Below are 14,138 nucleotides of genomic sequence, written 5' to 3' on the forward strand. Positions count from 1 at the left end.
ATCTTTAAGAATTTCTCATACTAAATTCATGGAAGGAAAATCAGAGTAAAATCATACCTGCATCAACGCAGCATCTGTGGCTCTCTAACTGGGATAAAGAATGGGAGAACAAGGAGGAGGAAACCGTCATGTCAAATTATAGTTTCGTTGGTGGCTTTAGGACTTTCTCCAGAATTGGTTATTAGTGGGCAATAATGAAGCAAATTGCACATGCGTATTACTTCTGAGTTATGAACAATGCAACCAGCAGTAACCTTTGAAGCTGTCAGGATCTTTTCAGGCAAGCAATTAAAGTGAAAAATGAGAGTAGGCACAACTCCCATCACCCAATACCACCACCTACAAACACTGACACAAGAGTGGGACTCAGTCTGAATATTTATTAATGCAGATCTGTTCCCATTTGTTCCTCTTCACCCCTCCCCCCCACAACCCATCCCACCCCCACCTGCCGAAATTTTTTTTCTTTAAAGGGCAGCTCTCACACCATGAATTGCATTCACCTGAAACCTACATCAACGGGGACATCTCTCCCGTTTGCACCTGAAGAAATTTCCTTCCCTCTCCCTTGACCAAAACATAAATTTAGGACAAGCTTGGATTCTACAGGAGAAAAAGTTGATAAGGAAGTGAGTCCCAATTAGGAAATCAAGATTAAAATGGCTGGTATTTACAGAAAGCCAAATATATGGCAACTATTGGGTGTTGGGCACTGAAGGCCTCTCCCCCCCCCCCAAAAAGGGCCCCAGTTCTCAAGACCCGTGAGGATTTCACTTCTCTTGATCAGTAATAAAAATGATCTCGTATAAAAAGTATCTGCTTTTCTGCTAAGTGTAGGAATCTCTCACTGCTTCTATAGGTTCTATGATTTAAATACAGAGAAGGGCTCTAAAGAAATGACAGGGATGAATACGGTGGTGAGCCAGTTGGAAAAGGTCTAAGCTGAGAAGAAACCCCCATGCTACAGTTGTGAAACCTGATGCCTATGGGTCCTATAAAAAGTTGGTATCATTTGGTTTCATTTCTTTATCACCAAGTACCTAGAGACCAATGGTTCTCAGCCAGAACTGCATGTTAGTATCACCTGGGTAGCTTAAAAAAATTTGGATGCCCAGGACCCATCTCCAAAGATTCTAATAGGTCACTGGGGTTGAAAATCACTAACATAGACTCTGAGATGGCTTAGAAATCAGGAAAGGGATACAGAACTGGTTGGGAAAGTCATTAAAGCAAACAGTTTGCATTTTTCCCCAAACTAAAAAGGCAACTGTGAAACTGGCAATGAATTATTGAAAGTGACTCAAAGGTTTTATAAATAAGCCCAACATCCAGCAAAACCTTTTAAATTCAGAGTTCCTTGGACTCTGGTCTCCCCTCTTTTACTTTCTATACAGAAAGTGTTAAGCCTTAATAACTATGTTGACAGGTTAATATCTTCAAGTATTTTTAAAACCAAATCACAACCAACCAAATAGCAATAATCCTTGAATCGTGAGTGATTTTCATCTATTCGTGAGAGCATTGTGGTAAGACTTCTGACCAGGACCTTTTTTGGAAGGGGGGGGGGGGTGTCATTGATTTTCTTCACAGTGTGGTCCTAAAATTAATAAGACTGCATCACTTGAATGATTTTGCAGCTCAGATTTTCCCATAATTCTGATTGGCCCGACCAGTGTGGTTTTCCTGCACTGTCATTATTCACCTCAGATACAAGCCCAGGTCACAACCAAGCATATTAGCTTTGCATTTTGGAAGCCAGTTAAGGCAAGGATTTGCCAAAAGGAATCACCCTCTTTACTTCTCATCCTCCAGGGAAGCTGAATCAGTCCTTAAACAAATAAACAAACACGCACGCACGGAGACAAAGCTGATGATCTGGACCTAGTGACCTGGTCTGATTGGCGGAGCTCTGCCTGGCTGGCTGGCAATGGGATCCCACACACCGCAGCCTCTGTGCCCAGACTGCAGCCAGGAGCGCAGCACGCAGGCTCATGGGCCACCAAGGTGATGAAGTTGTCAGGGATTCATTTTTCCCCATTCTATGCAGGCTCGGCCCCTTCATTCTACTTGCTAATGATGGGGGATGTGTGCTGGGGTATAACTCCGATCCATCTTGTGATGGTGTGAATCTGGGCCCCTGGCATGGCCCTGACACCTGGCCGATGGCTCCTGGCTTCCTTGGCTTTTGTGGAGGGACTTTTGGGAAGCAACTGTGGACTTCCTGTTTTTTGTTTGTTTGGTTGGTTTTTTAAGATTTACTTGCATTAGACCGGCACCATCATGTGGTAGCTACGGGCACAGTTTTGCTGCTTACTGTGCCATCTGAGCAAGCTTCACAGCCCAAGTTTAAGTTGTCTGATATGGAAGACAGTGACTCATAGTTTCTACGCATTATGAGGTTATTATAAGGATTACAAGAGATAAGTCATACACAGCACAGAGCACAGTGGCTGGTACATGCTAAGTACTTAATAAATCATAGCTGTTACTATTATTTCGGGCAGTCAGGTCTGAAAGCATTTACTGTGTACATCGTGGACTACATTTGTGAACGACTGTTTTTAAGTAGTGATAACAACTGATAATAAAAGGTATCACAACCGTTAGCACATACCTACTATGAACCAATACGGAATGGGCAGTCCTTGTAAGATCTTTGCAAGGGAAATCTCTCCCCCATCCCTTTCCCAAAGGAAAATTCAAGGCTCAGAAAAGATCCCGGTCCCACAACTAGGTGACGAAGCCGCAGATTCAGGCCTGACTTCCAAGTGCATGCCATTGACCCTGACCACCACCTGGTCCTCTCAAATTAAATTGCTAAGCGGCTTTCCCTCTCATCGCCCCCGCCCCATCCCACAGCAAACTGTGCCTGCAGCTCTAGGGAACGAAAGGGAACGAAAAGAAACGAAAAGAAACGAAAAGAAACGAAAAGAAACGAAAAGAAACGAAAAGAAACGAAAAGAAACGAAAAGAAACGAAAAGAAACGAAAAGAAACGAAAAGAAACGAAAAGAAACGAAAAGAAACGAAAAGAAACGAAAAGAAACGAAAAGAAACGAAAAGAAACGAAATGCTCTGCATAAAAGCAGTGGCAAGCTTTGGAAGCAATGAAACACAGGGACAAATTTTGATGGAAACTGGAACCTGTAGGCGTCAATGTGGTCAGTACACCCGCATCTCCTATTCAGTTCCTCCTCTGGGTGTCTGATCTTAAAGAACACAGTCTTAGAACCAGAAGACACAGATTCTAGTCCTAGTTCGAATTATTTCTAACCCACAGCGTTTAGTTTGCTGTGAAATGGAGAGAATGATAGTGCACCACACCCTCACAATCTTGGGGTGAGAATCCTGCATTTTAATCGAACTATTACCGCAAACTCCAAGGCCCAGCCTCTAGCTGCCAACCCAAAGTGGCCCTGAAGTTCTTCTCCAGCAGGAATAACCTAGTGCGGCCACATACTTACTGGTCTCTCTGGCAAATACTGTATGGAGAAGAGAAGGCTTGACCTATATACGTTAAAATAGTGACCAGGGTCATTTGTATAAAGAACTTAGATTTCATTTTCTTTTCTTTGCCATCCCTGGAGCTTCGAGAGAGTGTGCATAGGCACCTGTGTTAATTTCTCCTGGAAGAGTCAGGAAATTCTCCCAATTGCTTTTCCAAAGAGCCACAGGGCTTTTTCAGAAGAGACTGAGAACTTACTGGCTAGCTTTCAAGCTGAGCGTATTAAAAGCCATTGGGACTAACTAGAAACAGTGTGATCAATTAACTTGCTCTGCAGATAAAAAGGAAGGCCCTTCAGTTTATAAACCAAGACACATTTAAATGATTTTATCGCACATCAAACCAAATACAAGATTCTGTAATACTTAAGTAAAAGACGTTATCAAAGGAACTTGCAAGACATCGGATTCCTCAGAGAGGCTCGGGGGACTGTGGGGATTTGGTAAACATTACTATCAGCTGGGCTCCAGAAAAAAAAAATGGAAGGGAAAGACTCTGATGGATTTTCTCGGCTTATCTGAGATGACGTTTAATATTCTGGATATGGGTTCAATATCATAAAGATATTTAAAAAGGAATGGCTTTAAGTAGGAATGCCAAGATAACATCTAGTATTTTTTTTTTTAACTGTATGTTTGTTGCTGAAATCTACAGCCACGCTGCCTGTTCGTCGTTCTCTCCTCCACTTCATCCACCTCTACACTCTAGCCGACAGTCTAGCTCAGGGTTTTCTCAATATCTGCACTGCAACATACAGGACATAGATTTTAAATTATAATCAGTACACCTCCCACACAGAAATATGCAAAAGTTTCACAAAACATCACGCAACTTTACTACGCTGCATTTGCATGCAACATGTAATGCACGGATAATACTTCTTTTAAAATGTTGGGACAATCCATTAAATTGCTTTTAGGATCCACTGATGGGCGCCAAATGGTAATTATGAAAATGTTAATCTTGCTAAATTACGAATCAATATCATGCCTTAAGCCCACCCCTCCACGTGGCTCTTTATTGCTTGTGGGATAAAAGACTTAGTTAAAATATAGAGAGGATCGTTCACAATTTGGCTCCAAACTGCTCTTCCTTAGTTTATGCACCCTACCCTCTAGCAACTGCCAACTCCTGCCCAGTCTCTGTAGGCACCTTGTTCACGCCCCACCCCTGCTGTTCGGGTTACCCTGTTTACCTCTCCAGATCCACTGCCTGCCCTTCTCTGCCCTGTTCTGTGCCCTGAGCTGGTCCCCCCAGACTCTCTGCCCTCTGGTCGGGGTCGCCAGTGGGAAGCCCCAGTAAGAGATTAGAGGGTGAAAGGAGAGAGAAGGAGCCTGCTGGTAAGACTTTGTACTCCTCTACTTCAAACACCTCCTCCCCACTTCTGCTGTCATCCTTAGACTCATCCCCCAAAGCCTACCACAAAGGTACTTTCCCTCCAAAGCATTCTGGGAAACCACCTGGTAGAGTTCGCCTCAGCACACACATCTAGTCAAAGGATGAATAACACTTTCAAATGTTTACGTTCCCCACAGACTGGTCGTCTTCAGAGCCTGCATCCGGTTTCTCTTTGTGCCCAGCACTTAGCCACGAGGCTGGCAAGAACCGATGAGTGAAAAGATCAACAAATGAACGAAAGGTAACAGGATTAATTATTTAATAGCATCACGCTTGTATATCACAAGGTAGTATTTGCTAACAATGGTGTCTACAGAGTTACTTCATCTAAATTCCCATTCTGGGGTGCGCTAGTCTATTTCTGCTAAATGTAACTGCTGGGAGCTGGCTCATGACCACTGCTTACCGTGTGGTGAACCAGCTATCTCTAGCGGTGACGCACTAGCTCCCACAATCCCCCATCACCTGGCAGGGTGTTTTCTGCTTATTATGCTAATTAGATTTTACTTGAAAGATGTAATTATTGCTGCAACCCAAGGAAATAATTAATGGCCAATTTTAGTGAGCAAAATATTCATTAATCAAGTCAACAGACAAGAGACCTGCAGAGTTTAAGAAAGGTCCTTGAAGAGAAAAAAAAAAAAAAAAAAGAATCACCCAGAGATTTCTCCTTTCCATAAATATAGGTTAAATCTATTCAATTAGAGCCTCCCGAAAGTTTACATTTCAGATTTAGTTCAACGAGTCCTAATGAAGTCTAGGTTTTAACTTTTGGGTTCTAAAATGCATTGCCCAACAGAATAATTTAATCACTTTATTGCATGAAAAGGTGTGATTAAAGAGGAGGTAAAATTCATCTACTTGGTCTCTTTAAAATGTTTATTCATTCGAGGATTTCTAAACACAACAAACGTCAGCCTCTGTTTTCTTATGTGACAGGCAGGCAGGCAAGGATCATAATGAGAACACTATTCAGTTTGTTGGGTGTTTACATCATCTTTGTCCCTTATAAACAATGAGCCTTTTAAACCTGAGGGTTAGAGGACATTTTAAGCTCTTCTAACACCTTGGTAATCACAGCCCAGGGAAATATTTGCAACAAACAACAACACAGTGATCCAGAGATCAGATCAAACCTACACTTACTATTAAAACATATTTCAATCCCAAGGAGCATTGTCCCTCATAAAAAATGATACACAAAGGCCTTCCAGCCTGTTCCCCACAACCCTTCTCCTCAATGCCCTTTTATAATATTCATGTCCTCAGATTTATGTCGACTGTATATTTACTAGACGTGTCTCCCCATTACATTATCAGGGGCTTAAGAGATGAGAAGAGATAGGACCTGGAAAGCAGCATACAGTAACTGACAATCAAGTTTATTTTTGAAACCAAAACAACATTTCCAGGTTTTCCTTTAATTTTAAATGCTAACAACCATATTCCAGCCTTCACATGCTCATAAAGCTGTTTAACCGTCCAGAAAGAAAAAATAATAATTTTGTTTTAAATAATGTTCACCGTCCACGTCTTAATAGTCTGGACACTGAAGCATTTTTCATTCAGAGTAATGATCTCCAGGAGTAAAAATAATATAATTATAACTGAACTACTTGGTCAGCTAAATCACAACCAGAAATGCGCTGGTATGTATTTCATTCGCTGTGTCAAAAAATCTTCATTCTGGACCATCAACAGAGCACTAAATTTTGATCTGTCATTGAAAACAGGTCGCTTCTATTTCTGGCATACAGCATGGTAACAGGGTACAGCAATTGGTAAAGACAGCTAATATTTCACATTAAATCTCCCCACCTGACCTTCTGAATCAAAAAAGGAGGGACTCATGAATAAGGAATTATTATACAAACATCCCCTTTACTTCTCTAAAAAGAAAAAAAAAAAAAAAGTCTCTCAAGCAAAAGCGTGGAAAGAAAGGCCAGAATTCTTGGGAAGAACTGTGTTGTTGATAGGATGGCCACTGAAGACCAATGAAGGACGTGGGTTCTATCCCTGAGCTGCTTCCTCTTAAAAACACAAGTGTGGGCTCTAGGGGTCCAGGTGGTCTTCAAACCAAGTCTGAAGAGGCATTTCCACTGAAGGAATGAGGGATGAAAGAAAGGCCATGTCATCCACCTCGGGTGTGGCCTCGCAGGCCCCTTTGAGTCCACGGTCATTGAGAACTGAGACGTATACAGGGGGAGGAACATTGTAGAAGGAAGCCTGTCTCCTGAGGCTCTCCTCCACCAACTCGTTTTGCAATCACTCGTGGATCCATAGTGAAACCACGGTTTTGCCTTTCTTTCAGCTTTCCTTTAAAGAAGACTTTCAGAAACGCTTTGCACAGACTTATTACCCCCCCAGCTCAGTCCTCGGGGAGAGTGACCCCTCCATTTGCTCCCACTTCACCCTCTGGTGACCACCAACCTCACATTCATACTCACCATCTTGTGTGAAACCGCCTGACTGGCTTTCTCTCGCACAGGGCCGGCGTTTCTCACTGGGGGAGTTTTATAATGTAGTCTACACCTGGCTATTGCCCAGAGCTTCCGATTTAATTGATCTGGGATGAAAGACCCACTAAGTGAAGGCACCTGGCTTTTTAAAAGCTCCTCAGGTGATTCTAATATGCAGCCAGGGCTGCAAACCACGCCTGTGGTCCAGCTCCGCAGGGACAGGCACTGTGGCTCGTTCACCCTTGATTCCTCCACCCCAGGCAGGCCAACCATGGCACCCAGCGAAGAGCCTGCTCACTGCACATTAATTAGATAAATAAAAAGGTGGTTGCCCAATGACTGGAAAAGAAAAGTGGGGGTAAAGACAGGAGGGGCATTTAGCACGGGGTTCTCCAGTAACAGAACTTTGCACACTTAAGTCTGCGTCGGATCAAGGGGAGGGCCCTGGGACAACTCAGACTGCTGGGCCCCACTCCCAGGGCTTTTCTGATCCTGGAGCTTTGGGCTGGGGCCTGCGAATCGGCATTTCTAAGGGCTCCCAGGTGGCATAGATGCTGCCGGTCTCGGGATCCCACCTCTAGAACCACTGCACTGAAAACCACCAAAGCAGCCTAGTAACCTCCGGGGACCCACAGGAACACGTGACAACCCGGGTTGCAGGCATCTGATCGTGTGGCCAAGGACCGTGGAGGGACGGCGCAGGTCTGTAAGCCTATCCGATTGCTAGCCACGGGCCAGGGCCCAGGAAACCGCCCCTCCGGACTTCCAATTCAACAGCTTTAATTTTCAAGGCGTAAGCATCTGAATCATCTGTCACGTGCTCACTGCCATTCAGAATCAAGGCGTAGCCAGTAAGAACAATATAAACCCATCAGCATTTAAATAAAAAATTACAGAACACTTTCCTAGAAATAGGCCCAAGATCAAGTTTTCCCAGAGCACCAGTGGCAGGCTTAGGCCAGGAGACAAACCCACGGCTGCTTGTTAAATCAACTCAAGCACTAGATTCTACAGCTGTAAAAATACAGTGGTTTAAAATCCAAAGCTTCTAATAGCCACCCAAATAGATGCTGTACTAGAATTACTTAAAACACACTCTCTCTCTCTCTCTCTCCAACTACTCTCAGTTCAGAAATTTCTTTCTTAAGAGACAAAGGTAAGGAATAAAGAAAATGCCCAGTGCATTAGGTTTTCCCACAACCGCACTGGTTACTGGTTCCCAGAAATGGGAAGGAGGTATTATCGCCAGCCCTTACCACCGCTCTCCAGTCACATGAGCCACAGAACAGAGACACAAAGGGAATTGTGACCCTAGCCCGCCAGGGCTTCTCCCTCCATATCTAGTTATCAGATATGGATCCTAGCTAGTGGTCATGGATCTGGGGGTCAGAAACCCAATATGTGTGGGTTGTGAAAGAGTTAAGCTGTGAGGAGTTCTAGAGCATGAGTAAACAGGAAACTCTGGCTTCTGAACATGACCTCTGTCAAAAGGAAGCATAAAGAGGGAGGGCTTACCCACGCGATGACTATAAAACATTACATGTATATACGGCCACAGCAACATCGTGGCTCTATGAAGTGACATAGTGACCAACCGTAATGTGGGATGATGGCACAGAAAAGGGACAAAAATGAATAAAGTATGCACTTCAGTTAGTTATCAATTTGGTTCATCATTGTGACAAATATACTACACAGCATTGTGAGATATTAGTAATATGGGAATACTGGGTGTGGGAATATAGAATTCTATACCGTCTGTAATTTGTCTGTAAATCTAAAACTATTCTGGGGCGCCTGGGTGGCTCAGTCGGTTGAGTGTCTGACTCTTGATTTCGGCTCAGGTCACGATCCCAGGGTTGTGGGATCAAGCCCCGCGTTGGGCTCTGAGCTAAGCATGGAACGTGCTTGGATTCTCTCTTTCTCTCTGCCCCTCCCCTGCTCTTGTGTGCTGTATCTTGGAAAAAAAAAAACCCACAACTATTCTAAAATAAAAGGCTGTTTAAACAAATTAGGGGCTGCTGTCCTGAGCGAGACATTTGCAAGATACACAGGTGGGTGTCTGCATTATTTTCTATTTGTTTAAAATATTTTTGAAATATTTTAAATATTTCATAATTTAAATATTTTAAATTTAAAATTTAAATATTAAAATTTAATACATATTAAATAAATTTATAAATTTCATTTATAGAATTTTATATATTTTATAAATATTATATAAAATATTATATAATTTATAAATTTATTTATAAATAATATAATTGTATAAATTTATAAATAAAAATTAAATAAATTTAAATAAAAATTTAATAAATATTAAAATTTAAATATTTTAAATATTCCATAATTTAAAATATTTTGCAACTGGCCACCGTACAAATTACATGTGCACACACTCCCTTCTCCCCCAGAAAAGGACTGCTGTTTGTTTAGACAAACCGCTGTGCGGGAAGCAGGCCTGAAACACACGCTCTCACCGACAGCCGCCTCGGATCCTTTCAGTCTGAGTCCCTGCGGACCGCTGGCTCTGTCACCACGGAGGGGACACCACCCGCCACACACCTCAGGATTATCCCTGGAGGAAAACCGTGGAGGACGTGAACTTGGTCCCGGGTGCTGCCCCCGCTTCGGTCTCTGCCTGGCCTCTCCCACCGACCGCCCTTCTTCCAAATTCTGTCATACTCACCTTCTCTTGGACCCGATGTCCAGCTAGATGCCTTCAACTATTAGCTGAGGGCTGCCTTAGGATGCTACTCCTCCAACAGCAGTGGCGGTTTAGCGAGGGCAGGGGAGAGCCCTGAGCCCACGGGAGTGGACTGAGTGGTGGAATTTCAAGGCACTGTGATGGCAGAGGGCCACCTGTGCCTTCAGACCAAGCTTCTTTGCTTCACACCGGACTGCATCTGGTCAGGGGTAAAACCCATTTCCCTTGCCCCAGGGGCCTCTCTAACTGAGGAATGATTCCATGCCAGGCCAGAACTCCTGATGTTGCAGAAATTAAGTAACCTACTGGTTCTCATGTTTTCCAACCTCCGAAGGAGTTAGAAACAGGTGGTGAACCCGCCAGGATGGGAATGCAGGGGAAAGGGGGCCGAGAGGCCTGGGCAGAGCCCGTACACTGCATTCTAATCCCTGGAATCGCGGACGTTCCCGGCTGCCCACATGTTCCCGAGGCTGGCTATTTTCGCTCGGCTGTTCCAGCGCCAAAACCAAGGAATGTGTGTGTGGCGGCCAGCCTTCCCCCGACACCTCTGCCTTGGGCCTCGCCCAGACCAAATGAGTGAGGATGGGGGGGGGGTGGGGGGTGGGGAGGGCAAGGAACATCATTTGGGAGTTCAATAAATAAAACTGAAAACTTACCGGTTTGTTCTCTACCCCACACAAGTCGGCATCTTGTACCTACTGGCTCCTCTTTTCCCTCACCTGTGCCATTATCCCACTCTGAGCTGTTCTCCCTCTACCCCACAGTGGAGTCAGATCCAACCTAGCCCGAAAGGGCCCATTAAAGTCCTAAATGCAGCCAGGGTTTCTCTGCTTTCTTTCACCCCATTCATTCTTTCGCTACAAAATATTTATTGAACACCTACTATGTGCCGGGTCCTGAAAATCCCTTCAGGGTGGAGCCCACATTCTGGGAAGGGAAAACGCCAATGAGGGAATAAGGGAGTACACACAACTACGCGTACAACGTCAGGAAGAAACCTAGAACGGAGGTTGGGAAGCTGGAAGGACAGTTCTGATCTCTTAACTGGCACTTCAAATATACCATTACTTAAGCTGGTTGACGGTTCTGTGTTGCCGCCCCAGCTAGGTACCCCACGTTCGAGAAGGACAGGGGTTTGTTTGGGGCGTCTGTGAGCCCAGGGCTGTGTACTCTAAATGTGCGGCCAATTCGGCTGAACGAGAGAATTTCTATAAAGCAGCCGATTCCTATTTTCGAACCTTAGCACTTCTGGCTGCAAAGGAAAGTCGGGAGATTAATCGGTCCCGGTGGGGTCATGCGTGGTGAGTCACGGGGGCCGCATGGATGGAGCACACTCCTCCCCCCCTTCCTGGGCGCTTGAGTGCGGCACTGACATGTCACCAGTGAATTGGCCAGATGTGATTCCTGCCCTCATGGTGTGTACGTTTTGGTGGAAGACAGCCAAAGATAACCAATAGGGAAGAATGTCAATGTGTGGCCATTTCTTTGAAGGGAGCAGGTTGGGGAAAGGTCTCACAATGCTCATAGCAAACAGCAAGCAAAACAGACTTCTCAGCAACTGTATTTCTTATCAAAGATCCATAATAAGCAGAAAAGAGAACCTAGCTTTAAACTAAGGTAGGGCTGTCATTTGGATTGTTCCTTTCAGGGGGATGAGGAGAGCGACAGCAAAGAGGTCGGGAAGGTTGTCTGGAGAAAGGGGACGGATGACAAGGAGCCGGCCAGGCAAAGGGACGGGGAGAGCGAGGCTCCCGGTGGAGGGCACAGCATGGGCAAAGGCCTGGAGGTGGGCGTGTGCTAAGTGTGCTCAAGGAACTGAGCGCAGGGTCAGGGCCCAGAGAGGGGCGGGAGCCAGCTCACACAGGCCCTTGTGGCACACTGAACACAGTGTGGGTTTTACCGTAAGTGCCATGGGAAGCCACAGAAGCAGGAGACAACGTGAGATTTGTATGTTAAGAAAATTACTCTAACAACATATCCTCAGAATCAGGGTGACCATGTGTTACTGTTTGCTGGGGACAATGTCGTTTTATTAATAGCATCCCCTTTCATTGCCCAAAGTGTTTGCAGATCAGAAAAATTTATATGGCCATCCTCTCCAGAAACCATTATTATAAACAGTATATCTATGTCTATATCTGTATTTTTTTGTTGAGAGAGAGAGAGGGCGCAAGTGAGCAAGGGGTGGAGAGAGGGGGGCGGGAATCGATCCCACATGGGGCCGAGAGAAGCAGGGCTCACCCAGGTCTCGTGTTTTACCCGAAGCGGGGCTCAGACTCACCAACTGTGATACCATGACCTGAGCCGAAGTCAGATGCTTAACCACTGAGCCACCCAGGCGCCCCGCGATTCAGTACTGTATGAAACCTCATATTCTCTGGGCCAATCAAGTCCCCCTCAGGCCAAACATTCACAGTAGGAGATACAAAATATTCTACAGTGACAGGCTACGCCTATCCTCCAGCCAGATAATTAGAAAAAGGGCCTACTGTATTCTGTTTTTTTTTTTTTTTTTAAAGAAAGGAAGAAAAGAAAATTCTATAAACTTCTCTCCACGATGTCGTCCATGTTTCCCAGCTGCCACGCAGGGAAGACTTTTCCGCCGATCAAATCTAAAATTTTCATGGCTTGGCCGGAGTCTGTCCTCACTCGATATGGACAAACAGGGTCAGTGCCGGCTCCCTGTACTGAGATACTGAGAGTCCTGTTCTCGAAGAAGCCTGCCAAAGTCACCTCTGAGGAGCTCCAGGTTACATAACCCCCGTTTCTCTAACCTCTCCTCTCAGGTCTTATTTTTCAAATGTTCAGTCATCCTTGTGGCTCCTCTGTTTATCCTCGCCAAGCTCTTCACACTGACACAGTACTTCTAAAGTTATATTCCAGAAGCGCTCTGCTATTTCCCCTACCAAATCTTTCCAGAAGCTTCAGATCTGCTCTCCTGCACATCTAAGCCGTGGACTGGGACACTGGAGCCGGTCCGGCCATACCATGCCGGCCCTCCTGTCTTGCTCTCACCTGTCCTCCCCGCACCAGACCACCTAAAGAGAGGATTAAGCATAATCTTACCGTGTCTGGTTTACAAAGCCATGCATGGGTGACAACCTCTACCGGCTTGGATTATGTCCCCCTTCTCCTATTCCATTTTAGAACCACAGAATGTCAGGGTAGAGGCCACCTTAGCAACGCTCTTTTCATTTAGCAGATTTATTTAAGGCTGAGCTAATAAAGAGCCCGTGGAAGGGCTGGAGCTCGCCCTGGACCGGAGCTCGCCCTGCACTGGAGCTCACCTTCTGCTTTCCCATCCCTCCACTATTACAAGGAAATGTCACTGCCCTCTGATTGTTTTCTATCGACCTGTGTATACATGCCCTTTCCTGTCTCCTTCCTTGACCTAATTTGCTTCTTGAGAGCAGAAAACAGATTTAATGGGGTCTTTGTATTCTTCACAACATTGTATCTTCTGTGTGGCCAGGACTTAACATATTTGCTGTCCAGGGCATGCAGGGGATTCTTAAGGCTCCTCCTCGATTTTTTTTTTTTTTTTTTTTTAAAGGCTACACACCATTGAGCAAGGGTGATGTTATCAGCCTGTCGGTGGGCACAGGCTCTGGGGACAACCAGACCCAGGTCCAAATCCAGGTGGTGCCACCAGTTTCCGAGTTACTAGGTAACGGGCTACGGGAAAGAGAAGTCCATCTTTCCGCATCAGAAAAAAAGGGGCGAACAGACCTCCTACCTCACGGTGAAGATTAAAGAAGCACACCAGGTGGGGCGCCTGGGTGGCGCAGTCGGTTAAGCGTCCGACTTCAGCCAGGTCACGATCTCGCGGTCCGTGAGTTCGAGCCCCGCGTCGGGCTCTGGGCTGGTGGCTCGGAGCCTGGAGCCTGTTTCCGATTCTCTGTCTCCCTCTCTCTCTGCCCCTCCCCCATTCATGCTCTGTCTCTCTCTGTCCCAAAAATAAATAAACGTTGAAAAAAAAAAATTAAAAAAAAAAAAAAAAGAAGAAGCACACCAGGGCCTCAGCATGTGTGTTCTTCCCTGAGCACCAGCTTCCCTTGTTTCGTTTACAC

At 45.2% G+C, this 14,138-nt stretch overlaps 1 protein-coding gene across 2 annotated transcripts in view; it reads right to left on the bottom strand.

Moving 5' to 3' along the window:
• JAZF1 (JAZF zinc finger 1) overlaps positions 1-14,138 on the bottom strand; it is a 347,639-nt gene that overhangs the window by 162,602 nt on the left and 170,899 nt on the right. Inside the window, exon 1 of one of the 2 annotated variants that reach the window (XM_045495171.1) lies at positions 58-147. The exons of the other annotated variant lie outside the window; for it this stretch is intronic. Coding sequence (XP_045351127.1) covers positions 58-130 — 73 coding nt within the window. The 5' untranslated portion in view covers positions 131-147. Of the gene's footprint in view, positions 1-57; positions 148-14,138 lie in introns of those variants that run through there. 2 annotated transcript variants of the gene reach the window in all.

This window comes from Leopardus geoffroyi, chromosome A2, assembly GCF_018350155.1.
Source record: "Leopardus geoffroyi isolate Oge1 chromosome A2, O.geoffroyi_Oge1_pat1.0, whole genome shotgun sequence".
NCBI lineage: Eukaryota > Metazoa > Chordata > Mammalia > Carnivora > Felidae > Leopardus > Leopardus geoffroyi.